Source organism: Labrus bergylta, chromosome 9, assembly GCF_963930695.1.
Source record: "Labrus bergylta chromosome 9, fLabBer1.1, whole genome shotgun sequence".
Lineage (NCBI taxonomy): Eukaryota > Metazoa > Chordata > Actinopteri > Labriformes > Labridae > Labrus > Labrus bergylta.
The window spans coordinates 5,794,886-5,819,668 of record NC_089203.1 but is presented as its reverse complement, the minus strand read 5'-3'; the positions used below and the strand labels follow the sequence as shown (position 1 = coordinate 5,819,668).

The 24,783-nt window shown below is 41.0% G+C and overlaps 3 protein-coding genes and 2 non-coding genes across 8 annotated transcripts; 4 read left to right on the top strand and 1 right to left on the bottom strand.

Annotated features, from left to right (window-relative positions):
• Positions 1-77: 77 nt before the first annotated feature.
• On the top strand, positions 78-7,052 carry pabir2 (PABIR family member 2). 4 transcript variants are annotated; one of them, XM_020629747.3, is made up of 10 exons: positions 78-1,425; positions 1,556-1,634; positions 1,728-1,781; positions 2,083-2,126; positions 2,247-2,301; positions 2,625-2,726; positions 3,183-3,268; positions 3,708-3,769; positions 4,369-4,462; positions 5,375-7,052. In XM_020629747.3, exons 1-10 carry the CDS (start codon positions 1,301-1,303, stop codon positions 5,511-5,513), a joined length of 840 nt encoding a protein of 279 aa, XP_020485403.1. In that variant the 5' UTR covers positions 78-1,300; the 3' UTR covers positions 5,514-7,052. The 4 variants fall into 4 exon arrangements, with proteins under 4 accessions (XP_020485403.1, XP_020485401.1, XP_020485402.1 ...); XM_020629745.3 differs by having other exon boundaries at positions 3,705-3,769; XM_020629746.3 differs by having other exon boundaries at positions 3,180-3,268.
• On the top strand, positions 1,831-1,973 carry LOC114920137 (small nucleolar RNA U109). The gene has a single exon (XR_003808442.1). It is a non-coding gene; the product is annotated as a small nucleolar RNA U109 (small nucleolar RNA).
• On the top strand, positions 2,387-2,531 carry LOC114920136 (small nucleolar RNA U109). The gene has a single exon (XR_003808441.1). It is a non-coding gene; the product is annotated as a small nucleolar RNA U109 (small nucleolar RNA).
• Positions 7,053-7,346: 294 nt separating the features above from the next.
• On the bottom strand, positions 7,347-11,076 carry mospd1 (motile sperm domain containing 1). The gene is made up of 6 exons (XM_020629749.3): positions 10,941-11,076; positions 9,168-9,469; positions 8,995-9,070; positions 8,597-8,829; positions 8,118-8,279; positions 7,347-8,036 (listed from the first exon to the last, which is right to left on the bottom strand). Exons 2-6 carry the CDS (start codon positions 9,319-9,321, stop codon positions 8,005-8,007), a joined length of 657 nt encoding a protein of 218 aa, XP_020485405.1. The 5' UTR covers positions 9,322-9,469; positions 10,941-11,076; the 3' UTR covers positions 7,347-8,004.
• Positions 11,077-12,481: 1,405 nt separating this feature from the next.
• On the top strand, positions 12,482-23,525 carry ints6l (integrator complex subunit 6 like). The gene is made up of 18 exons (XM_020629754.3): positions 12,482-12,761; positions 12,881-12,958; positions 15,087-15,236; positions 16,290-16,379; positions 16,472-16,655; positions 16,762-16,890; positions 17,087-17,250; positions 17,510-17,662; positions 17,888-18,020; positions 18,317-18,411; positions 18,502-18,612; positions 18,917-19,132; positions 19,347-19,473; positions 19,652-19,794; positions 19,888-20,119; positions 20,252-20,632; positions 20,732-20,825; positions 21,877-23,525. Exons 1-18 carry the CDS (start codon positions 12,651-12,653, stop codon positions 21,977-21,979), a joined length of 2,694 nt encoding a protein of 897 aa, XP_020485410.2. The 5' UTR covers positions 12,482-12,650; the 3' UTR covers positions 21,980-23,525.
• Positions 23,526-24,783: the final 1,258 nt, after the last annotated feature.

Here is a 24,783-nt window from a genome sequence, read left to right as displayed (position 1 = left end):
ATCTGACCAATGAGCTGTGAAACTGCAAGGGAATTCAGTGATGTGCTCAATATAATAAATTCAGAAATGTTAAACATCTTTTTGTACAAAGGCCAAATCCAGGGACAAATAAAGTCCCAGCTGTCTGCTGTAGGTATTAACTGAGCTGAGTGGAAACGAGTTGAGTCTCAGTGAACATGAGGGTCAGGACCTGATGAAGTTACTTAACTTAAAGTTGTTTACATGTATGTTCATGATTCCGACCAAAGTACATGGTACAGTAATATCTGGGGATATGGAAAGGTTTAATTGATTGAGCTCAGTTATCAGTTTTTTGGCCCCCTAAGGGCAAAGGTCAAGAATAAAAGACAATAGACAAACAAAAACTTCAGAAGCAACATGTTTCGTTATGCACAGTTAAATAACTCACATTACAGCTGACTTGATAGCGCAGTCCGCAACATTTCGCCCAACAAGCACGCCGGCAGTGAAGCAATTTCATTGGCCGGCTCTGCTAACGTTAAAAAGGGGCGTGGCGTGTAGTCTCTGTTAGCAACTAGCTCCCATGTGAGCATTTTGGGATTAGGTTCATCCTGGTCGGTTAGTTTGCAGAAACGAAAACTGATTGTTTACAGCGTATCATTTATCACAACGGGGGTGCCTTGGTGTACTCCTGCTCACCTTTAGTATCTACCAGGCTGTGGGAAGGATGATTTAGTGAAGTGGACACCGGCCTCTCTGTGGACATGGCGCTGATGCTAAGTTAGCTAGTTAGCCGAACAGGCCCGGTAGCTGCGCTGTGGGTATAACAACACTAGCTTATCTTAGCCTGTAACACTGTTTGATAATGCTATAGTCGCGTTATGACAATCACTTAATAACAGCGTCGTTAGGCTGAAGGCGAACATTTATTTAGCACTCGAAGTAAGCTGTCGATTTGTTTGGCTAACATGTAGCTAACAGTAGCTTCGGGCATTGTGTGGTATGTAGCCATGGTATGCTAACCAGCCATTAAGAAAGTTGCTCATTGGTCATAGCGTTACAAGAAAACGTTAGCACAGGTCAATGTGGGCCAGCCAAGTAGTTGTGAAATGAAGAGTTACATTAGTTATGTTTAAAGTGTTGTGTTAGCAGGAGTTAAACAGACTACAGGGCCTTTGCAGATTGTTGTGTTGACTCACTTTGTTTCACCTCAGCTCTGATGCAGATTATATCTTTTAATGATGTAAAGTTTGCAAAGTTGGGAGAGAAACCATGTAACATCACTGAGCTGGTTATAGCCACTTAAAGTTCATGACTTGAGGAGGTAAAGCTGGTAAAGATGAACCATCCAGGAGTGTTGCCACAGGAGAAGATGGAGCTGGATCTGGACATCCCATCTTCTGTAATCCAAAGCGATGGACACCTGAGGAGATCCAACAGTGCACCCATGATTAATGGCTTAAGGTTATACATATGTCATAGTTTCAGAATGCATTAACCTATAGAAGTGCTTCATGTTTTGTTGAAGTTGATACATTATACTGATTTCATAAGCAAAAGACTCCTGACTTAAAGTTTAAATGTGTCTTTCAAGTGATAACTCCCAAGTGTTCCAGAGAGAGGTCCTGCGAAGCCGGAGAAATAGCACTACAGTTGTCAACAGACCCAACATGGTAAAATATTTGATTAAAAACACAAACTCTTTTGTCAAGCGTCTAATTGTATTCTTTATAAAAATGTTTTGTGACAAACTTCCTTCTTTACAGGTCCCATCATCGCCCATACGAGTCCCCAGCACCCGACTCCATCAGATCAAACAGGTAAGAATAAGGCCTGTTTTTGTTTTCCACTAGTTTTTATTTTTGAAAGACGCATGTCAGACCACTGTCTCCCTCTCAAGCCATAGGGAGTGACGGTGTCCAAAGAAACATGCTACAGTAACACATTTTGGAGTTCACAGGGCCATCGATCTTTCAGAATTGACCGTTTGGTAGTATCGGACTCCAACAGAAGAAATGAATACTGAGCTGTTATCTCAGGATGTCGTTCAATCCCATAAGTGAAATGAGATGTACAGTTCAAAGACTTCATAACCATGACTTCTCTTGTGTGCTCTTGCAGGAGGAGGGCGTAGACGTGATGAACAGAGAAACAGCTCATGAGAGGTAAGCACTGTCTTTAAGGTTTAGTTTGTCCTTTTAAGGGATTTAACTTTTTAGTTCATTATATGTTAAATGCTAAAAAGAAAAGTCTTACCTCTTGTTTACTTGTGTTTGTGCACACAGGGAAGTTCAAACAGCCATGCAGATGAGCCAATCCTGGGAAGAAAGCCTTAGTCTGGTAAAGCATCACTCTCCACACATCATGCTGTTGATTTATTCTTCTCTTCTGAATCCTTGAAAGTTAGCTGTGATGTACTTTCTAACTGCATGTTTGTACTCTGGGTTTGTCTCTCTTGATTTCTGTGGAGATGACAAGTTAAACAACATGCTAAAGTAACACTTGAGGAGTTAACAGGGCCACCAGTCTCTCAAGGTCAGACTGAGTGGTAGTATAATACTCCGACACTATGAATGACTGTACTACCTCTGTACACAGTACTGTAGAGATGTGATATAAGGTGACGTGGTGATCAATATCTTATGTTTACTGTGTGTTTTCAGAGTGACAATGATCAGGAGAAATCTGCATCATGTTCTCCAAAGCGCGTAGACTTTGTGCCGGTGTCGCCCGCCCCGTCCCCAACCAGAGGGATTGGAAAAAAGGTAAATATGACCTGTCAATGTGAACACACACATAACTGGATTAAACTGCTAGATAAAGGTAACAGTTCAAGCCTTTCTGTAGCCTGATTTTCTTAATAACTTCAAATCTGGTTTATTAATAGGAAGTATTAGTGTCAGTCTGTAAGACGCACTGAAGCTATTGAACAAACATTACTTAAGTGGTACATTTGTTTACTGCAACTTAATAGATCAACTTTCCAATCTTAAAAGCCACTAGCTCAATCATTTCCAGCATAGAAATTATTTTCTTGTTTTTATTACATTCCCTTATCTCTGTTTAGTTTTTTAAAGGTGTATACACCTTAATTATTTAATAAAGTAACAAACAATATATGGCACTAGTTAAATAATGAACATCCATCATAGCAGATGTAGATGCTGATGTGTTTTTGATGACATCACCATTGTCTGTTTTTATTTCTTTTTCTCAAGAAGCAGTGTTTCTCTCCTTCACTACAAATCCTGGTGAGCAGCAATGGCCTAACGCCCAGCCCCATTCCCAGCCCAACTCGCCGCTTCAGGTGAGCACCCGCTTTCAGATGGCCGTAGTTACTGCAGCTTATTACATGCATACATAATATAATCTACTGGTGTTACTTTAACTTTACTCCTGGTCAGTATACTTGTTTGTATTAGAAATCAGTTCACAGTGAGACTTTAGCACCAGCTGACTCTGTTTTGATTTCCATTTCTCCTCGGTGGCATAGAACATGATGTATTTTGCCTTCATTAATTTATGTTTAAAATCTAAAGACCATGGTGGAGATATTGTTGGAGATCACACTTAACAAAGGTCCAGAAGGAATGAAATATCCTAATTGTGTCCATCCTAAAGTGTAAAAAATGAAGACAAATCTTAAGAGAAAAGCTTGTCAATGATTTCTAAATGTAGCTCAGAGTACTGCTGAGTTTGTAAATGTACTGTCTGACATCTTGTGTGACTTCTGTTCTCTTTAGCAGACGGAGTCAAAGCCCGATCAACTGCATCAGAGCCAGCATACTAGGGCCCATGAAACGTAAAGGTGAGCGTGCTGCCACGAGTGAAAGTCTGAAGGAGTTTACGTAATGCTTTCAGAGTAAATGTAATACCTGTGAAAATCCTAACAGACACTTTATACATGGATAAAAGTGATCTGTGTCATATTTAGACTTGTAAGTCCTTTAAGAAAATAAGTGGAGACAGACAGTAAACATGATTTATTAATGCCAAAGGTAAGAGTTGTGTTAAAGTGACTTTGGCTTTATTTAGTTCATATTGAAAGACCACTTAAACATTAAACCTCTATGTCTGAGGTCGTTCAGCTGGGTCTTCAATTGGGTTTATTGTCAATGAGGGGAAACCTCATTGACTTTTGAGGCTTGAATAAAAAGAAGTGTATATAATTCAGTTGATTGATTTGACCGTGCAGATCGTTCAGTTTGTTTTCTGTTTAACTGATTGATATTCAATGGACAATTCTCAAATCAAGCTTTTAGGGACTGTTCGATTTGTGATAGAAAACCAATGAGATCCTTATATTATATGATTCATTCTCAGAGTTTGATAACAACAGAACCCTTTAAACCTAACTGTTTCTGGGACGAAAACTGTCTTAACGGTTGGGGTCTCTTCACTCTGCAGGGGAGATGGAGACTGAGAGTCAACCTAAGAGGCTCTTCCAGGGTACAACCACTATGCTGTCCTCCGATGTGTCCAACCTGTCAGATCTCACCTGGTAAGATGTGGATCAGTAAAAAGACATGTACATAAGAAGCAGTGGTGGAGTTTTTGTGTTGAGAAACGACATGTAAACGAAGACTGTTAGCTGCGCTTGGATGCAGATATCTACTTAATGACGATAAAGAAAGCTAAATTGTCGTTAATGGCTGCTTTCAGGATTGAATGTAGGCTCAAATATTTCTGAGCCAAGGACACTTTACTTTGTGAAGTCAAAGCCTGATGAAACACCAGTGCATGATTCTCCTCGTACTACAATTGGACACCAAAACAACCTGTAAATTAAAATAGGACTTGAAACTAGAGTTTACCTTTTCATGTTAAACTTGTAGAGAGGTTTGATGTGTGCTACTCACTGAGATTCTTCTAACAGATCAGTACATGTTTGTTATTATTTATCCTATGATTAATTATTAATAACAACAATGAGCTGATCATGTTGTCATAATTTACATGCATACATGATTTTATCTCTTTTACAAAAATCACTGACTTTTAATCAGTGATTTGATCAGTGATCACTGACTTTTAATCAGTGATTTGATCAGTGATCACTGACTTTTAATCAGTGATTTGATCAGTGATCACTGACTTTTAATCAGTGATTTGATCAGTGCTTGGATGTCAGGAGTCTGGACTTTCACCGTGTCATAGATATTTTTATTTATCCAGTTCTCTTCACTTGGTCCAGCCTCCAGGAAATGTTCAAGTTTTAACACACTTAAACCCCATCCTATGATTACTTTTCTGTTTTTTACATCATGTTTTTTAAGCTCACAGACAATAGAATCAGATGTGAGATGTAGGCGAGCTCTCTGTCTCCCAGAGTATTTAATGTAAAGGGTAACACTCTGTTTTCCTAAGTCTCACTTTTTGATAGTCTTAACTCAACTTGTTGTTCTTCTTTCAGTCACTCTCCAGATTTGCTGGATGGCAGCCTCAGCAGCGTCGGCTCGTCCACAGACTCACCCGGCAAAATGGAGGGAGTGTCGCCTTCCTCGTCCAGCAACTCTCCCTTCGCTTCCCTCCAGGATCTGTCCCCAAAGTGAGCGTGGGACGACTAAAGAAACGACAAAGGAACGGCGCCCCCCAGAAGCTTCTCTCCAGGGAACATGTTTCCTCCTCAGACCCTCCATTAGCGCCTCGATTTGGTTAAAGTGGAGCTTTCCATGTTTGTATCAGATGTGTATGGCTACATTTTGGAGGGGTGAGATATGTTTGTGTTCAGGAAATGGAAGCCATGGATGAGATTGCGTGTGCAAGAGGGGAGCCTGGTGAAATCACACAGGCCGGAAGATGCTGTGAGCACCACATGGCTTTCATAGTGAACTTGTGTTCTGAAGTGGATAGGCTGCCGTTTCCCATCACTGGAGAGACATTGAGCACTGGACATGTAAAGACAGCTGGATGTGTACTTCTCTTTGATTTGTGCTGATGAACGTCTGTCCACAGGCCTCTGTATGTATGCTGTCTGCAAATGTTGTAAGAAAAGATTTAACTTATTGTTTCCCTGCTTTGTTTGTAATTATGTAAATATTAAACTTGTCAAATGTGGTACATAGTTTTAAGTTTGTTGTGAGGTGAATGTGGGCAGAGGTCTTCAACAGCAAAGGTGTTTGTTGTAAAGGAACAAACTTCTGGTTTAGATCTGTGGAGGTTTCTATTCTGTTATATTGAAAGTCATTTCAGCACATATTCATATTTTTATGATGGGGGCGGGGAACTGTGGTGGGTTCTTCTAGGCTTTTATACCCAGTATGCACCTAGTGGTAAATTGTGGCTGAAGTAAAATGGTCTTCACTGTTTGGCTTTCAACACTACAGGTTCCTCTGTATCCTGTGTTCTTGTCAGGATGTTTGTAGATAAGCAGAGTATTAAAAAAAATGTTGTTATTTATAGAAAAAGTATATATACAAAAATGGATGGTGATATTTTATTCCCTAGTAGAAAAACCTTGATGTTTTCAGTTAAACCGAGTCAACTTACTGCTGCAATGTTTAGCAAAAAAACCAAAATGTCACCATCACATCGTGAGTTAAGGACTGCTGTTTCTGCTGTGGATTCATTTTGTATCAACTTCTTGCACATGATATGAACCCTGTGATGTTTCAGCCACTGTGTAAGCGGAGAAGTAAAACTTGACTTTCTTGTAATACAGCCCTGAAATAACAGTATGCAGGAGGTTTAGCATGTACTGTGATTTCTGCACCTACATGTGCTTTAACTGACACAGCACAAACTCCTTCATGGTTCTGTAGCCTTTAATGAGTTCTGTACAAAAGGAAGAGATTGTAAGTCATTTTATGGAAGTGTGCCCTTTAGTTTAAATCTGTGTTTGCAGTTCACTTTGTCTTTTGCTTTCTACAAATCAGAGAGTGGGCAATGGTCTACTTGTTCTGCTGTTGACAAGATATTTTTCAAGTTTTCTTCTAGGTCATCTAAAACGTTCAGGGCATGAATCTAGTAAATGTTATACTTTGTGTCTGTGATCAAAAGGCTGTCATCTTTTAAGCTGGCTCACATCATGCCCATGCTTTGTTTGACTGCAATCATAGCAGACATCAGGATTAAATAAATTATTTCTCTGATGTGACTGTGGAGCTGAATATTCCAGGAAGGTTTTTTTTTTTTCTGTCTGCAGCACAAGACTCATTCAGACTTTCTTATGTTAACATTATGTGCCATTTATAAACCTTGACTCCTTTGTTACCCAGTGAGAAATTAGCATAACAAATCGTGTTTCCAGTTTCAAACTGTATATCAAACAGCCCTGACACGGACTGTAGGAATTTGTTACAAAGTGAAAAGAGAAGTTATTGTCATGTAATTAACTCCTGCCCCTCATAAGCTGAACTTAATAACTTGATTTGATGTGAACATCGTAACAGACAGCCACATGGATATTTTATTAAATGTTTGGAGCATTGATAGAATACGGCGAACAGAGCATCGCTTACAAAAGAAGATTTGAACCTTTGGTGACATGTCAAAGAATCTTATTCCTGGAAAAATAAAAACTCATAAACACTCTCCAAACATGCATAAAAATCAGTCAGTACTAAAATGACTCAAAACATCAACATAGGGATGGTTACAGGTGAATATCGTAACAAAAGTTTAATGGCTTTATGTACATGTATCATGTTTGCATGTAGATTCCTTCACACTCAGGTTAACCATATTCTGTTACATAATGGCAACTGAAAAATACAGATAGAGTATACGAGGCCAAAATACACTTTCTAGTGGCCTCCTGTTTCTTCACAGGCCCTGCTCAGGGTCAGCTCCTCTCACACTGCCAATCCTTTGAGCTACACTTAAAAGTTCTCTTGTTTGTAACAGGTCAGTAAGTATCGTGTATAGATCAACACAAATAAGTGGATTAAAATATACTAAAATAAGTTTTTGTGGGAAGGTAAAAACTGAGCAAGTACCCTATCCCACTACTGTCAGCTGTACTCATTGCAGAGTAGTGCCTCTGGTGTGAGTGTTCTCTTCGCCTTTCTATCGTTTTCCATCCTTCTCTTGGCTCACAGCGTTTCATGTGCGTAAGATGACCATCGTAAGAAGACCTGGAGAAACAATTTTTTTTAATTTAAAATATATAGCTGTCTATTAAAAAATGATTTTTGAATGTTTCCTTTTCCACTTACCGAGAACATAAGCAGCTACAAGTTTCTTGTTAACACTTAAGTGGAGGTAGACAGGCACAGTAGATTCTTGCTCCCCTAAGGTGGGGAGCATCAGAGCAGCCATACATACCAGGCCAAGCAGCACTGTCAGCAGACTCGGGCCTCCAGCAACAGGTCTGCTCTCTTGGAGGCACAAAAAGCACACAATCAGATAAATCACCTAGAAAGCCACAGAGGCTTTCAGCCCCAAGCCAATTATTTCAACTGAATATTAAAGTCAATTACAACTTATACATTACAATATATGTCAATCAGTTTATGTGTCAAATGCCTTTTATACATTCTAGGAGAGTAAAACAGGGTAATGGTCATTTCCACAGGCGACAAAAATCTGTGTTAAACACACCATGTCCTGTATATGGTAATAAGCACCCATAATTAAGTTTCTAAACATTTGGCTCCATCTAGTGGTAACCCAACATAATCATATCTAATCCTACCTGTCTGAAATGCAGTCTGTTCAAAAAACTCGCTATCTGTAAACTGCTCTTTGAGTCTGTGTTCTTCATCATGGGGTCGAGGGCTGGGTGGCTCCTGTGAGGCAGAGGGCCGAAGTGTGGCCGTCACCTCTTTGCGACCCAAAGCTTTCCGTTGACTCTGCTCGGACACCTGTAGACGGAACTTGTCGTACACCCCGTAATGACATGCCCGGACATCTCTGTGTCTGATTACTCTGTGTGGACAGATTTGACCAGATAGCACATGAAGTTAGCTGTATAAAAAAGCATTTGGCAAAATGTACAGTCCAATCTATAAACAATAACAATGTGGATGGGGAATAAACAGGGAAGGTATGTCTTCTGGAACATAACCAAAAAACAAACAAAAAAAAACTTACATGTCAACACAACACTGTGGCTTGACAGCTCCGGTGGAATCAACCACAGTGTACTTGTTTGGCGCTGTGCACAGCACTGATACAAGAAGAAAGTACAGATTATTTCGATAATCTAAAACCAAAGTACGCCATACATGGATACCCAAATAGGTTGTTTCACTCTGCCAACTGACCTTTGAACTTGAGCGCGAATTCATATGGATTGTAGAGGGTGAGCACCTGCTTGTGAGACGTCTGCTCATCTGCATAGAAGACGAGCTCAGTGGGGAACACGAACACGGGAAGGCTTCCTTCCACCAGCTCAGGCTGTCGATGCTGCTGCTGCATTGGCTCCAGCTGAGCTCTTCCCCTTCCCCGTCCACAGTCTGCCTGGGCCCCCCCACCCCTCTTTCCACAAACTATCAAGCTGTGTAAACTCCCTGTAGGTGGAAGTGGCGCTTGTCCTCAATCATTGCCTCAGAGCCAAAACAAGGAACTGTGAAGAAACACAAGGGATAAATAAATTGTACTGACAAAAGAGGCACTTGTATGGCATTTTAAATCTCTATTGCCTTGACATTAAATCAGAAACGATGCATTTCATATTCCATTTAAGTAGCCAACAGCTGCTGTTTCTTGTTTCTTGAGAATTTGTGCCCATCAATGTTTTTTTTAACATGACAAATACAATGAATGTTTTTACTAATGCCAAACCATTACTGGATTTAGGAGGCCAGTAACACACACATTGACATTGGAAATATAGCAGCTTTCCTAAATATGAAGCCGCTGAGAGGCTAAGGTTGGGCCTGATGTATTTGTCCGACGCGCTTTCAAAAGAATACTGTGATACGTAAAAATAAGTTTGACTTTTTTTATTAATGTAAAAAAGGTAATCAACTTAACTTATAATAACGTGCATTAACTCATAATCACAGTGAACCAGAAACAATAGCGGTCAACAAAAAATATGGCAACCCAGCTCACCCCCTCTCCTCCACTGAGAACAAAAGGTGAACATGTGAGTTAAACCAACACATCTCCACCCATACCCATGTGACCCGACATCCCCCTACTCAATATAATCCTAATAAATGATATAATAATCAATAACCCAACACACCAATATATAACAGACTACCTTAACCTTAAATAAATACCACAAAGACAATTATATCAATCCATGGCTCCAACAGGAAAGTTTCATGAAACCACATTATTCAGTATCAACTTTTGTATAAGTTAATACCGCTGTTGCAAATTGCACATTTAAATTAATGACAGTGATTCATCAAATTCTTCAGGACTTATTCTCGCACATTAAATTGCTGACAAATGTTGTAGTTGTTGTTGTTTTGTTTGGGGGGGGGGGGGGGTTACTTTAATTGTAAGATAGTACTGGGCAAATTGTATTAAAGGTAAGTTTTTTAAATGTGAAAAGGGAAAGCATTGTTGAACGCCATGTGGCAGGTCACATGACTCTTGGTGTTTACATGCTGAACCTTTCTTGGTGTTGCAACACTTTTGTTCTCCACGTACACATTAAACAAACACAGTGAATCCATTATATCATCGACATAAACCCATTTTTCAAGTTCTTGTTAACTGACATATAAAACATCATGGTTTAGTTTTTAACCTTATTCAGGTAAACTGTAGGTAATAACAAAAACAGACGTGAGAAATGACGTGATAATGTGACTATATTAGTTATAAATTCAGCAACAGGGTGTTGTAAATAACGCGTTCGTATCTAATGATTAGCCTGAAATCAACCACACAACATGACAGTGTATGGCAGAGCAGTAACATGTTGTTTAGCTAATGCTACAGAAGGTAAACGGTAGCTAGCTTTAGCCCCAGATGTTAGCAGATCGCAAACTAACGTTGTCTTCACGTAGTGTCATTACAAACCACGAAACACACACATGTGATACTTGACGGGAAAGCTAGGAGTGAGACTTTACCTTGTTAACAACGCACTGGCTCGTATATCTTTAATGTTATCACTTGTGTTTGGGCTTCAGCTCCCACCCTGCTGTTGTTTCTCACCAGCCCTTTTCTTTGTCAATAATATACTGCAGATCTCGCAATGCATCCTGGGAAGGCAGAGGGCGCAAGAGAACGTGAAGACGTAAACAAAACACACGTCAAGAATAACATCATAATATAATACCGGAACGTTTCTTGAGGATGTATATAATTTAAGCATTTAAACGCTTAAAAGTTATCCAAATATGAACCGTATTAGACTGATACATTTTGTCGGTAATGCATTAATTATAGCTATTTTATTATTTTTTGGCACTGGAGTCCTGTTTAACCAAGTGCAATATATTTATTCTATACCTGTCACCTGCAAATTAATTGTATATTGTTTACTATATCGTATTACTTAATTGTATTTCTTATTTGAATATCTGGTTTTAGTATTTGTATATTTGTACATTTCTGATATTAGGCATCTACAGGCTTGTTCCAACAATATTTCGTTGTACTTGTACAATGACAATAAACATATCTTATCTTATCTTTATATTATAAACTACATTTGGGAGATTATATTTTTGAAGTATCTCACCCACAGACCCACTAAGACAGCGAAATGATACCATTGTTCACATTTTACCATTAAAGTCACTAGATTATTTACCTTTGCAAAGGCAAATGACGTGAAAGCCAAGCTATAAATTACTTTCAGAGCCAGCTTGATGTTGAGCCAGCAGAACTTGTCTTGGAGAGATCTGGCCCCTTATATGCCACAGGTAGACAATCTAGTGTCTGAGGTTGGCCGGTGACATTCCTCTAATCTTTAAATCTGTAACGTATTTTTCCTTATAAATTAATTTGTAGATAAGAGTCGATATAAAATGTGTGTTAGAGAGCGGCAGAGCCAGATAGAGCGAGAGAGAGAGGCTGATAGTGGCAGGATGCGAGGTAATGTGGAAGGAATTTCATTTTTTTCAATGTCATCTCTCATCAAGCAAATATTATTCTGCATGAATTATGTACATACCACAGCAAACATGGGTTTATGTCCATTTAATACTCACTGAGGCCGTTATACTACGTAGTACCCTATCTGCCTGGACCTCTTTGTATATATTTATGTCTTGTCAAGGGGCGTGGTTTATGGAATTGTGTTCAGCCAATGGGGTCGCAGTGAAGGGAGCGGGGCGTTCCATCCTGTTAGGAGCATATATTTATGTATTGTCAGGGGGCGTGGTTTATGGAATTGTGCTCAGCCAATGGGGTCGCAGTGAAGGGAGGGGGGCGTTCCGTCCTGTTAGGAGCATATATTTATGTTTTGTCAGGGGGTGTGGTTTATGGAATCGGGCTCAGCCAATGGGGTCGCAGTGAAGGGAGGGGGGCGTTCCGTCCTGTTAGGAGCATATATTTATGTATTGTCAGGGGGCGTGGTTTATGGAATCGGGCTCAGCCAATGGGGTCGCAGTGAAGGGAGGGGGGCGTTCCGTTCTCTTAGGAGCAGAAGTTGAACAGCGCCGAGCTGTAGAAAGGCAGATAGAGAGGGAGCAAAAGCAACGGCCCTCTTCTGGAGGGGGGGGGCTTATTATAACAAATATATACACACATGTGTGAACTGTTTAGCGCACGATAGGTCATATGTGGACAACAGTTATTTTAGAAAAGCATACAACCGCGGCTATACATTTAAAATGCCTATTTTAGTTTTCCTGTTAGACACGTCCGCCTCTATGAATCAGCGCACTTATTTGGGTACGACGTATCTGGACGTTGCTAAAGGCGCGGTTGAGGTCTTTATGAAGGTAAAGAATTATTTTACCCCGATTTTTTTCAGCAAGTACAAGCCGTCGGAGAGCTTAAGATTCCTTGGGCAAGATTGGTCTAAATTAATACATGTTGTTTTGGTTTTGTTTTTTGACAGCTGCGTGCCCGAGACCCGGCTAGTAGAGGCGACAGGTACATGCTAGTTACATTCGATGATCCACCATACGGAGTGAAGGTAATTATTTACACTTGTCAGAGCGAACGTATTTTTCTGAGATTTTATTGTCCCTCTGGTTTTGTAGTCAGTGCTGGGCGGCTTCCCGGTGGCGAAAACGGCTATTTTTTTGCTCCATACCCGCAGACCCGGAGCTGCACAGCCTCCGACCATCCAGCGGACATTTTGCTTTTGTGTTGAGAAAAGTCTCAGGCGTTGAGATGGAGGCGGAGAGATTTATTATCGCTTTTGACGTCACTGTTTTTTTTAAAGTAGAGTGTCCGGATTGGTTAAGGAGCCGGCCAATCATATCCTCCTCCCCCCCTCCGTTCCTTCATCCATGCATTTCCATTGGCCAATCTGGGTTGAAAGTTGATAAACCCTTCATCATGAGTTTTTTTTTCCTGTTTTGCTACTTATGTGAGTTCGCTTGAAGGAAATAATAATTCATATGATAATTAATAGTCATACAATAGTCAAACTCTCCCACGAAAGCAAAAAAACAAAATGTATTAATCACTGCAATAATTTCATGGTCAGCCAAGCAACCCCCCAAACTAATCTATTAACTCGTCCAATAACCAGGCACACGTTTCTCACTCAACTTTACACAAACATGCACAATAAAACAATATTTCAGACCCACACACATCCCTGAAGTCCTTTATCTACGCCAGTAATCGATCTGTATTTGAAGTCTTGGCTTGCCTAACACTTTCTACAAACACTAAGCTACTCCTATCAAAACGTGCCAAGATGTTCATTAATTAACATTTTTGATTTCGTATCATTTATGCATAATGGAATATCTGTCTTTTTTATTGACCTATCAAAGGACAACTTTCAGCTCACTGCAGTAGTCCCTAAAACATTATTGCTTTATTTTTTTTTTCTCTATTCCTTTAGGCATAAACAGTATGTAGGTCTGAAGTCCCACACATATGCTCTCATTTTTGTGATGCATTATTCGGAGCGGGTCCAGTCCAATTTCTCATGCATCCCACTGAAATAGCCCTGTGTATAACATTTTAGCCAAATGATCCAACATTTTATTCTCCTCACATAGAATCATCAAGCTGCAAAAGTCTGCCCTCATCTCCTCTTCCTCCTGCCTTTCCTCTCTTTGCTATTGCTGTCTGCTTTGTGCAGCAACGACTATGATGAAAGGACGAGGTTACACCGAATGGGGCTACTCTGATTGCACAGTTACAGATGCAATAAATTGTTGATGCAGAGGGTGAGAGGGAGGAGGTTGGATGAGAAGAAACTAGTAATGTTCTGAAGTCTGAATTATTGAGTAAAGCCTTACTGGCCTACACAATTATCTGTGTCTGGATTTATTACTATGCTGCTTCCCTTGTGAATGTGTTTCCACCTACAGCTCTGCCGGCTCTGTGATGTTGCGTCTATAAAGGTGTCATAATTACCCAACAACATTCATATACCACTGTGTGCTTTTCTGGCCTGACTCAGAGCAATGTTGATTTTGGCGCTTCAAGTTTTTCTTTCCAACACGTCATCTCTCTCTCTCTCTCTCTCTCTCTCTCTCTCTCTCTCTCTCTCTCTCTTTCTCTCTTTCCCTCTCTCTCTTTCTCTCACTATCTCTCTCTTTCTTTAGCCTCTCCCCTCCCTCTCCTGATGGAGAGAGTGGTAAGCTCGCAGGTCATCCTTAGATTAAGCATGAAGCTGCAGCAGTAAGGTCCTTGACCCCGCTGTAGAAAAGTCCATGAGCAGTGACATGGCCACATCCTCTCCTGTGGGAGTATATCTCTGTCACAGAGGACATGCAGCAGTGGGAAATGTATTTTTGGATGCTTGTCATGAATGAGATTAGACTCTTTCTTAAACAGAAACATGCAGCTCAAATGTTGGCCTGCTTTTCAACAATATTATCTTCTATTTCCAGAGCTTGACATAACCTGATTTCATGTAATGGTTGCTCTGGTGTCGCATTGCACAGAAACAGTTGATGTTTATAACTCCTTTTACCAATAGTGACTGTCCATGAACAAAGCTCATTCTGTTTTTCTTACTAATACCATAGAATAGGTATCTGTGGGTGTGGATCTATTTTGGTTTGCGGCTACTCTCGCCCGTTTTAAATAGCTGTTTGTTCTGCAGTTCATTCACCACACTGTGTGTATTTCAGGCAGGCTGGAAGGAGAATCATGCCACCTTCATGTGCGAGCTGAAGAACCTGCAGGCGTCTGGGCTAACTACCTTAGGCCACGCTCTCCGCACAGCCTTTGACCTGCTTAACCTCAACCGCCTTGTCTCAGGCATCGACAACTATGGACAGGTATTTGATGCCAAAATAAAATGATGTGTTTCTTTTGCAGCAGTCTCACCCTAATTAAAAAATTTTGAATCATATTTAAGGCCCTAAAAACACCGATCAACACGATGGTGACATCTCTTTTTTTGTCATTGTTAAGATGTGTTACATCACACTGACTGTCAAGAACTTTAATTTGATATGTAATTAGTTTGCCCTGTGTAAGTCCGGTGAACTGCAGATTCAATATGTTGTTCTGTGACATTTATTTATGTAAGCAATAAGCAGGCGAGGCTATGATCAGCGTTCTGTGCAGAATTTAAAATAGTCAGAATAATGTGTGAGTAGGACTAAAAAACCCAGAGGGAAGTAAATAAAAAGAGAAACACTGATTGTCATCATAAAGGACAAGACATTTTTAAAAAGTGGGGGAAATAAAGTGCTCATGACAAGGCATGGTTAAGTCAGCTGCACAAGACAATAATGTAGTTTCCTGATGTAGCCATATCATTCAGTGTATGTGGGCTTTCCCTGGATTAATAAAGGTTTATGAATGTAACAAAGCTTTCAGCAGGCTCTTCTTTATTCCTTTAACTGGAGACAAAGAGAAGATTATTGACTTTTCACTGCAGCTTATTCCAGTCTGTCCTGCCTCAGTGAACCCCTTCTTGAAACACAGATAGATTACTACTCTCAAGTAACGATACAAGCTCGGCGTATGGGGGTTGTTAATCTACTTAGGTATTCTATGTGTGTTTGAACTAGACAGGACTGACCCCTGCAGTACAGTGGTATAGACCTCTGTCTTTAAATTAGTAACACAAGGACACTTTGCAGTGTACAGCTTCAAGACTAAAGGCTGCAACATACTCTTCACTTTTATCATGCAGACGGTTATCAGAGGTGTGGAGCTAATGCAATAGAATAGTGAAACAGCACACCTGTCTTTTGAAACACAGAACTTGTACCATGACTGAAGTGAGAAACAGAGAAAGAAATCAGACCGGTGGGAAAGAATGGGGTCACTGTTAGCCTGAGCCTGGATTAAATTGCTGCATGTTACTGTTTCTGTCTCAGGGCCGCAACCCCTTCTTCCTCGAGCCATCCGTGATCATAACTATCACTGATGGGAACAAGTTGACACACAGCTCTGGGGTGCCCGACGAGGTGAGAGACACTTTTAGTGATGGTATTGTGTACTTCTGTGTCCTGACTGCAAAAACCTATCATCACTTTTCTCTACCCTGTCTGTTGTCCAGCTGCACCTGCCCCTCAACTCTCCATTGGCCGGCAGTGAGCTGACCAAAGAGCCTTTTCGCTGGGACCAACGTCTGTTTGCACTGGTGCTGAGGCTGCCAGGAGCAACCACGCCAGACAGCGAGCAGCTCGGCAGTGTCCCTACAGATGAGTCTGCCATCACCCAGATGTGTGAAGTCACTGGAGGTTTGGCAGTTTCTTATTTTGGTGCACCAGTTATTTTCATTCTGTTTTACGGTCGGACTTATTCATTCTGTTGTATATGATAGTAATGCCTCCTGGTCTCTCTTAGGGCGATCTTACTGTGTGCGGACACAGAGGATGTTGAACCAGTGTCTGGAGTCTCTGGTCCAAAAAGTTCAAAGTGGCGTTGTCCTTAATTTTGAGAAGACGGGTCCAGATCCGCCTCTTGTTGGGGAAGGTGAGTGTTTGGGCTCACTGAATGAACACAAGTCTTAAAAGTTTGGCATACGTCGAACATCTGGCCATGGTAGGGCCCCGTCAAGTCAGAAAATAAATCAGAAATCCAGATTTTCCTTTGAGAGTGTTAACTGTGTTTGTTGGTTTTTGGTTGAGAACAGGTTTCTCTCCTTTATTGTATCTTCTGTTCTTTACAGAGAGCTCGGTGGAGTCAAGTCGTCCTGTATCCTCCTTCAGCTCACAGGCATGGCACAGCTGCCACAAACTCATCTATGTGCGACCCAACCCCAAAACAGGAGTTCCAGTCGGGCATTGGCCCATACCAGAGTCCTTCTGGCCGGACCAGAATTCTCCCACCCTGGTAGGCAGAGAGAGGTTAACAATATCTCAGCTGCAGCTTTAGTCTGTCAACCTGCAGGTTACCTCTAAAAGATGTGGATAAGGTTTTTTTAATGTGCCTAAATACTCAATAACTTAACTCTCCAGACTTGACCTAACTGTAGTCAAGCGTCTAACTAGGAAAACTAATGTTTTGATGTTCATCATGTGCATCATCTTAACATGGGTTGAAATAAATATGTCGAACAAGCGATTCACTTGACTTCATTTTCTGCTCACAGCCTCCTCGCTCTGCACATCCCGTGGTGCGTTTCTCGTGCGTGGACTGTGAGCCAATGGTGATTGACAAGCTTCCCTTTGACAAGTATGAACTAGAGCCATCTCCACTCACCCAGTTCGTTTTGGAGAGGAAGTCCCCACACATGTGCTGGCAGGTATGGCAGATATTCACACTCCCCTCAGCTCCCCTGGCATCTATCATCTGTCACCGGCTCTGCCCCCAAGGACTTTCCTGAACACCAGTAATAATGAGTCTGCTAGATTTATCTAAAGAGTCTTTTTGGCTTTGGATATTTCAAAGTCAGCAATGAGCCTAACTTTTGACGCTTTGTTACTAACAATCAAATAATGTTCATCTCTTCCTTTGTTTATATCCACAGGTGTTTGTTAGCAGCAGTGCAAAGCAAAATGACATTGGGCAACCATTTGGTTACCTTAAAGCCAGCACCACTCTCACCTGTGTCAACCTGTTTGTCATGCCTTACAACTATCCCGTCCTCCTTCCACAACTTGGTAAGACATGTGGCACACATAGCTTCAAACCCTCTGGGTCAGTAGGTCTGCACTGATATCACATTTTTAAAAAAGCTTTCTGGGTCACTTCATATATTTCAGTCCTCATAACAATAAAATTAAATACACTTTGTTCTCTAATAATTCTGTACAATTAATAGGTGTTAAGGGGATAATGCATTTTATGAAGCCCATGGAAGTGAATGCTTTTAGGCTCTTTTTATATCATCACCTGTATTTGTACAGCCCTGCAGCAACTTTATTAACAGACACTCCGTCGTTTTGTCTCCTTTCAGATGACTTGTTTAAAGTGCACAAACTAAAGCCGAACCTCAAGTGGCGACAGGCTTTTGAGATGTACCTGAAGACAATGCCTCCATATTACCTCATGGTAAAGTGCCTTTAGTATTTGTTAAGGACATGTGTTGATATTCTTTTTTTTATAAAACACTAACTCTATTGTCTTGCTTTCTTCTGACAGCCCTTAAAAAAGGCCTTGAGGATGATGGGGGCACCTAATCTTATTGCAGACACCATGGACTGTGGCCTGAGCTACAGTGTTATCTCCTATTTGAAGAAGCTCAGCCAGCAGGTAAAAACTCATTGACTACAGGTTCCCTTTAAAACAGTTCTGGGGAATGTGATCGTTATTGTATGAACTGTGAGACACCATGGGTACAAAATAGTGCACAACACAGCACAAGTCTCATTGCTAATTTCTGACTGACACAGTGCTTAAGTTGTGTAAGTAGCACATTTACTCTAAATGTCTTTGATGTGTTTGTGCTGTTAACAGAGTCCTCTCCTTAGCAAAGTCTCATATCCGTCTGCACTAATGCATCGGACCAGACAGTTGTTGAAAGTTGTGCTCCTGTCCCTCCTTTGTGTGTATTCAGGCAAAGATGGAATCTGATCGTCTGATCGTCTCTGTTGGGAAAAAAGCTCCACAAGAAACTGGCATCAAGGTGAAGAACCACTCCAACTCCCTCTCTCTGGCCTACCGCCAGGACTTCAAGCAGTTGCTACAAGGAATCACTGGGGAGGGGCCTCTACGCCTGGTGGACCTCAACTTCAAAGAGTTTGCTGGCTTCCAGATCGCCCTGCTCAACAAGGTAGATGTTAGACAGAAATTACACTGTGTGTGTGTGTGTGTGTGTGTGTGTGTGTGTGTGTGTGTGTGTGTGTGTGTGTGTGTGTGTGTGTGTGTGTGTGTGTGTGTGTGTGTGTGTGTGTGTGTGTGTGTGTGTGTGTGTGTGTGTGTAAAGTTACAGGAAAATGTTTGATCATTTTTCTCTGACCAAAAAATGCGTCTGTATGTTTTTACAGGATCTAAAACCTCAAGCTTATCGAAATGCCTACGACATCCCGAGGCGGAACCTTCTGGATCAACTCACCCGAATGCGCTCCAATTTGCTACGGACATCCCAGAAACTCATCCGAGGACAAGACGAAGGTATAAAATCCTACCAAAGAAAATGTAGAGTTAGTTTAGTTTGAGTTGAAAACTTCACTCTGCTCCCTGCCCTGATGAAAGAGTACAATACATGTCTTGAATCAATAAACTTTGAATAAAAAACATAAAGATTGAATAAAAACTAAGCCCTCCACCCTGACGTTTTCTGTGGTTTCAGACTACCTGCACAGTATTCCTGTGGCTCAGATGGGAAACTATCAGGAGTACCTAAAAATGACGACGTCTCCGCTGAGGGAGATCGACCCTGACCAACCGAAACGCCTGCACACATTTGGGAATCCTTTCAAGCAGGATAAGAAGGTAAAAGATATATCAACACAAAGGACTGGCTGATACTACCCTTAAGTTATGTTTGCTTTTCTTTAACAAGCTCTTTTATGATGTTTATCTCAGGGCATGATGATCGATGAGGCCGATGAGTTTGTTGCAGGCCCTCAAAATAAGAAAAGAGGAAATTCTGGGGATTCCAACTCAGGCATTACTATGAAGAGAAGGCGGAGTATGTCCCCATTACTGCGACGACCACAGACACCTCCAGGAAGTACAAACAACATGGCGGTGGGGAAGAGTCCAGTAGCTGTTTCAGGGCCGCAGAGCCTCCTCAAAGCCGTCCCACAGACCAAAGGTAGAATGAAGATGTCCTGATAAAGAAAAACAAACACACAATCACTGCCCCAATTAATACGAGCCATTCATGGAAAAATGTTGCACAGATTGAACTGAACGCTTGTATTCACTTTGTATTTCTTTGCCACAGGAGTAGAAGGCAACGACATGGCAGGCATTGAGACTAATGGGGACGGCGTTCTTGGCTCTGAGTCGGGGGAGATGTGGCCCTCTGAGATGGACACTGAAACAGAGGATCCGCCTTCACTGATCCTAGAGGAGAAGGCCAGGTTGTGTGAAGCAGAGGGGGAAGAGGACAGCAACATGATCGAGGAGACACTGCTAGAAGAGCAACTAGATGAGCAGCCATTGGAGGAGAAACTTGACTATGACAGACTGAGTCCACAGAGCCTGCTTGAGGACCCTGAAGCTGACCCTGCAGTACTTGAGACTATATATATAGCCCCACTAGATGGCAGCCAAGCAGAGTTGAGGAGCCGGATTATCAAGGAAGTTCGCAAACCTGGAAGAAGTGAGTATGAAAGGATGTGTCTTTTTTTACGAGCCTGTTGAAAAAAGTTTCACATTGGAAGACGATTGGCCGTCTCCTGATCTCTTTGTTTCCCCTCAGACTATGAGGCAATACTCGGAATACTGCAGCACGTGAGAGGACCAGTTAACATCCAGAAGTACTTCATCCAATATGCTATCAGAGAGGCTGTCAGGTAAGAGACAAGTTTTTCACACATGCAAAAAAACTCCTTCGTATTGAGCTGCATACCACAAAGGGCCAAACATTTCACCCTGACATCACCCCTTTAAACTGCCTAGTCAGATTTCAACATGAAGTCAGGGATTGCTGAGGTGTAAACGCAGCAGGAAATATTCAGGAAAATTCCAGACGAGCGAGTGGGGAGGGTTGATGATGTTTGTATCACCAACTGGTGCGCTCCTCAACAAAGACAACGTCGTGCACGTAACGCTCACCAGTAGAGGTGGGGAAAAAATTATGTAAAAAGAGATTCTTGTCTTCTGAGATTTTAAATAGATTCATAACCCCCAAAACTTTTCTTTTTTTTTTGGCTTATTAGTCACTCCATGCTAAGTGCTAAAGCTAGCTCTTTAACTCAGTAGAATGCCAAATGGAGCAGCAAGATCCTGATGAAGTATGTACTAATTCATAAATAGACTTTGAACCATGAATCCAGAATCGTTTTGAATCAAAAATAGATTCTCAATCGAATTGTGAGCACAAGAATCAGAATAGAAAAACGACTTGTGAGACACCCAAAGAGTCCCATCCCTACTCACCAGTATGTTCTTTTCCACTCGTTTTTGTTACTGTGAAAACACATAGTATTGATTTGAAGGCAAGAAAAATGCTATTACAGTTTTGTACTCACAGCATCTGCAATTTTTTTATTTCTGCAGCATCGTTTCTTACGTCATGCCTCATGCTGTGAGGGACATACTGTATGTGAATCTGCAACTCAGGAAGATGTCAGGAGCAGGCTGTCTTTAAATTGTCGACACGTTTTCAGGAGTCCATGTGTGAAAACAGCTAATAGTAGCTAGTAGCCAATATGAGTGAAGGGAATGAGTTCTTGAATCTGTCCCTGACACATAACATGCCTGTCCTGCCTGCGTCACTGTTACTCACATGAAGTTTTAGTGTCCTTGGAGGACTGCGGCTATTAACAATGACACATAACCACCTTTCAGTTCATGTTTTATCAGGTACACCTACATTAATCTTCCATGTTTTTTCTCCGGCAGGTTCAAGAAGCGGGTTCTGATCCAGCAGCTGGAGACGGCCCTCACTGATCTGGAAGAGAAGCAAACAACAACTCCACAGCTTCTCATTGACAATGGCAGTTAGTACTGAACCATTTGTCTTTTTGTTACTGGTAAAATGAAAGAAGCTCCTCCTTTCTGACGTGTTTTCTGTTGACCATTCACCACCATGACAGAGATGTTCTTGTTGATTAGCTTCAAAATGAAAAATGAGGGTACTGAAGGGGGGGAATGACCAATGCACTGATAGCAGCAGCTCCCAACTCCCCGTGTGCTGTTCCATCACATCCTGTTAGAGGCAGACAGTAGGGGATTGAACTGGAGGAGAGCCTTCAGGACAGATCCACTGAGGATTATTACAGAGACTTTGAATATAATCCTCATTATACTGATGGATGCCTTAAACATGCATATGGGCTTTGTCTGTATCAGCACATTGTTTAGAGCAGAAACACACACTTAACACTCCTTTAGAGAGATACACAATAAGCTGTGAGATCCTCATGTGGCACATGATGGACAGAGTCCTTCCTGGTGTTATTCCTCCGTAACTGATCTTCTTCAGCTGGTCTGAAAAAGGTTTGTAGGACTGCAACCATTCTTTAAACTTGTAAAACATGTGGGTGGAAAGAATCTGAGTATTAACATATATTTTTAATTTGATGTTGTAGTAAAACCTAAATATAATGTGATATTTAAAGACAGCTGTATCTCAGTGGGAACATTTGTGGTTAAATGATAATCTACTATCATCTGAATATTCCATTGACAAACCATTGAACGTTAGAAGATGATGTTGAAAACTTCTTCTTTCTCCAAATCCAGTCATAAAAAACAGACTTGTTAAGAAAAGGTACATTTCTAAAGCCTGCGATACATTTCACATTAACAAACCCTAATCAGAACTGTCTCAGTAAAACAAAGATTCACTTTCACAGATGTCTTTTTTTCATCAGATTGAATTGTCTCTTAAACAGCCTCACTCCCTTTGACTTGACACATTTAGTCATTTTAACAGCTGCAGTTGAGAACACAACAAAAACCACATATCACTGTTTACTGTCAGCATACGTCGTCTTCATGTCCATTAAAAATACCTTCCCTATAATCAGTGTTTACTGCTCTCCTAACTGAGCATCAATATCCTTCTACCTGCCATTACAACAGTACAACATGAGGTTTGTGAAGTTACTAAAAGTTGACTCATCTCACACACACGCAGAGTCCTGTGAAATCCCCCTCCAGAGCATCACAAACACTCCATTGATTTCAAGAATAATGACTTTATTGGGAGGAATTTCTGCATCGGTCCAGGCTCAGCTGACAGACACTTGCTGGATATCTGCCCTCTGCTGCTTTTTACATCAACCCAAGTCGATGTAAAAACAAAGAAAGGAAAAACAAAATCATCTTTGTTGATCTTTTTTATGACATATGTACACTACTTTTTAATGTTCATAACAACTATAGATTATTTTTTTGTGAATTTGTTTTATGTTTTTCAGAGTATAAGACATATTTTGGAAGACATGTTTAAAGCCAATTTTGTAAACTGTTAAATACATATATAAAATGGAAGGTTTCATCAACCTTTTTTTCACAAAACAAAAATAAACCTCAGGTAGAATGGTTTTCTGTGTGGTTGTCACTTTGTCTTGTTGTACTTTTAATATTCAGAGATTCACCTTCAGTAAAAAGATCAATATGTTGTGATCCTCGGTCAGCTAAGTAATATTTCTGAGTGTATTTCTTTTTATAGGAGCAGAGGAGGGCGTCCACACTACCTGCAGCACTCACAAAACCATTTTGGGCTTTCATCCCTTTTTCACAAAACGATGTTCACTTGTCACTCATTACATGTAGAGTTGCTGCTTGCCAACAGACAAAGCAGGCAACTTCTTGAGGCCCCGGGCTAGTAGGGGCCCACCTAAACCACTGCAGTGGCTCAAAATGTGCAAAGTTAGCAATGACAGTAGGAAACCTCCCTAAGGGGGCCCTATCTAATAGCACTGACCCCTACTGCACTGATAATTGATGCTTGCATTGCTCCTGCAGTAACCTAAGTTTGTCAATGAAAGGAAAACTAAGAGAAGTAATCTGTCTGGGAGTAAAAAGAAGAGGAGGAAAAATGAAGCCAGACAGTAACAACTCTTCATAACGACTTGATCTTGAGGAATGTTACTGAAATAAACATGGCCTCTGCCCATGTTCTAAAACATAATGGTGATGAACACTGGTTGGAGGGGCCCTCTTAAGTTTTTTTTTTTATTGCCTAGGATCCCACTAGACTCTAGGATCGCCCTCGGGTACATGCCTATGTGCACTGGGTGTCGTCCGTTCAGCCATTTGCCCTCCTTTTACCTGAATAATTTCAGAGGTTGGAAGAATGAATTTGATTCTGTTAATTTATGAGGACAAAACCAAAAGGTGAAAACCCAAAAAGAGTGATTATTTAATATTGTAAGTGTCCATTCTGATGAAATGTGGGCTACAAAGAGAAAAGATGAAACACCTTTATATTAAAGAGTGTTTTTAAACCATCATCCTCTCAAATGAGTTTTAATGTTAAAACTTAAGGACCTAGATCAGCTAAATGGGCTGAAGAGTTCAACTGGAGATTTGAGATTGATGTGTGACTGGTGTATGGCTGCAGCTCTCCTGAGGTCTGAAAGTAAAGCTCACACTGCCACCCTGAGTCCAACAAGATCAACTGATTAGAGGGAACATTTTGTGATGAGAGTCCAGTAACAAGGTCGCAGCTTCTGCCTTGTTTCTTTAAAAACATCCTGTTCTATGAACAAGGAGCTTCATCAGTGTCACAATATGCTTTTGTTATCATTTTCACTAAATTGATTAGAAAGATGTCAGAATAATAAACCACTGACATGA

Bases quoted from the DNA above. Each gene is read 5' to 3' on its own strand.
- pabir2 (XM_020629744.3), top strand. From the start codon at position 1,301: ATGAACCATCCAGGAGTGTTGCCACAGGAGAAGATGGAGCTGGATCTG. The intron at 1,426-1,555 runs GTTATACATATG...GTGTCTTTCAAG, and splicing joins CCCATGATTAATGGCTTAAG to TGATAACTCCCAAGTGTTCC. The intron at 1,782-2,082 runs GTAAGAATAAGG...GTGCTCTTGCAG, and splicing joins GACTCCATCAGATCAAACAG to GAGGAGGGCGTAGACGTGAT.
- mospd1 (XM_020629749.3), bottom strand. From the start codon at position 9,321: ATGCAGCAGCAGCATCGACAGCCTGAGCTGGTGGAAGGAAGCCTTCCC. The intron at 8,830-8,994 runs GTAAGTTTTTTT...CTGTCCACACAG, and splicing joins CCACAGTGTTGTGTTGACAT to AGTAATCAGACACAGAGATG. The intron at 8,280-8,596 runs GTAGGATTAGAT...TGTGCCTCCAAG, and splicing joins ACAGACTGCATTTCAGACAG to AGAGCAGACCTGTTGCTGGA.
- ints6l (XM_020629754.3), top strand. From the start codon at position 12,651: ATGCCTATTTTAGTTTTCCTGTTAGACACGTCCGCCTCTATGAATCAG. The intron at 17,663-17,887 runs GTATGGCAGATA...TTATATCCACAG, and splicing joins CCCCACACATGTGCTGGCAG to GTGTTTGTTAGCAGCAGTGC. The intron at 19,133-19,346 runs GTAGATGTTAGA...ATGTTTTTACAG, and splicing joins AGATCGCCCTGCTCAACAAG to GATCTAAAACCTCAAGCTTA.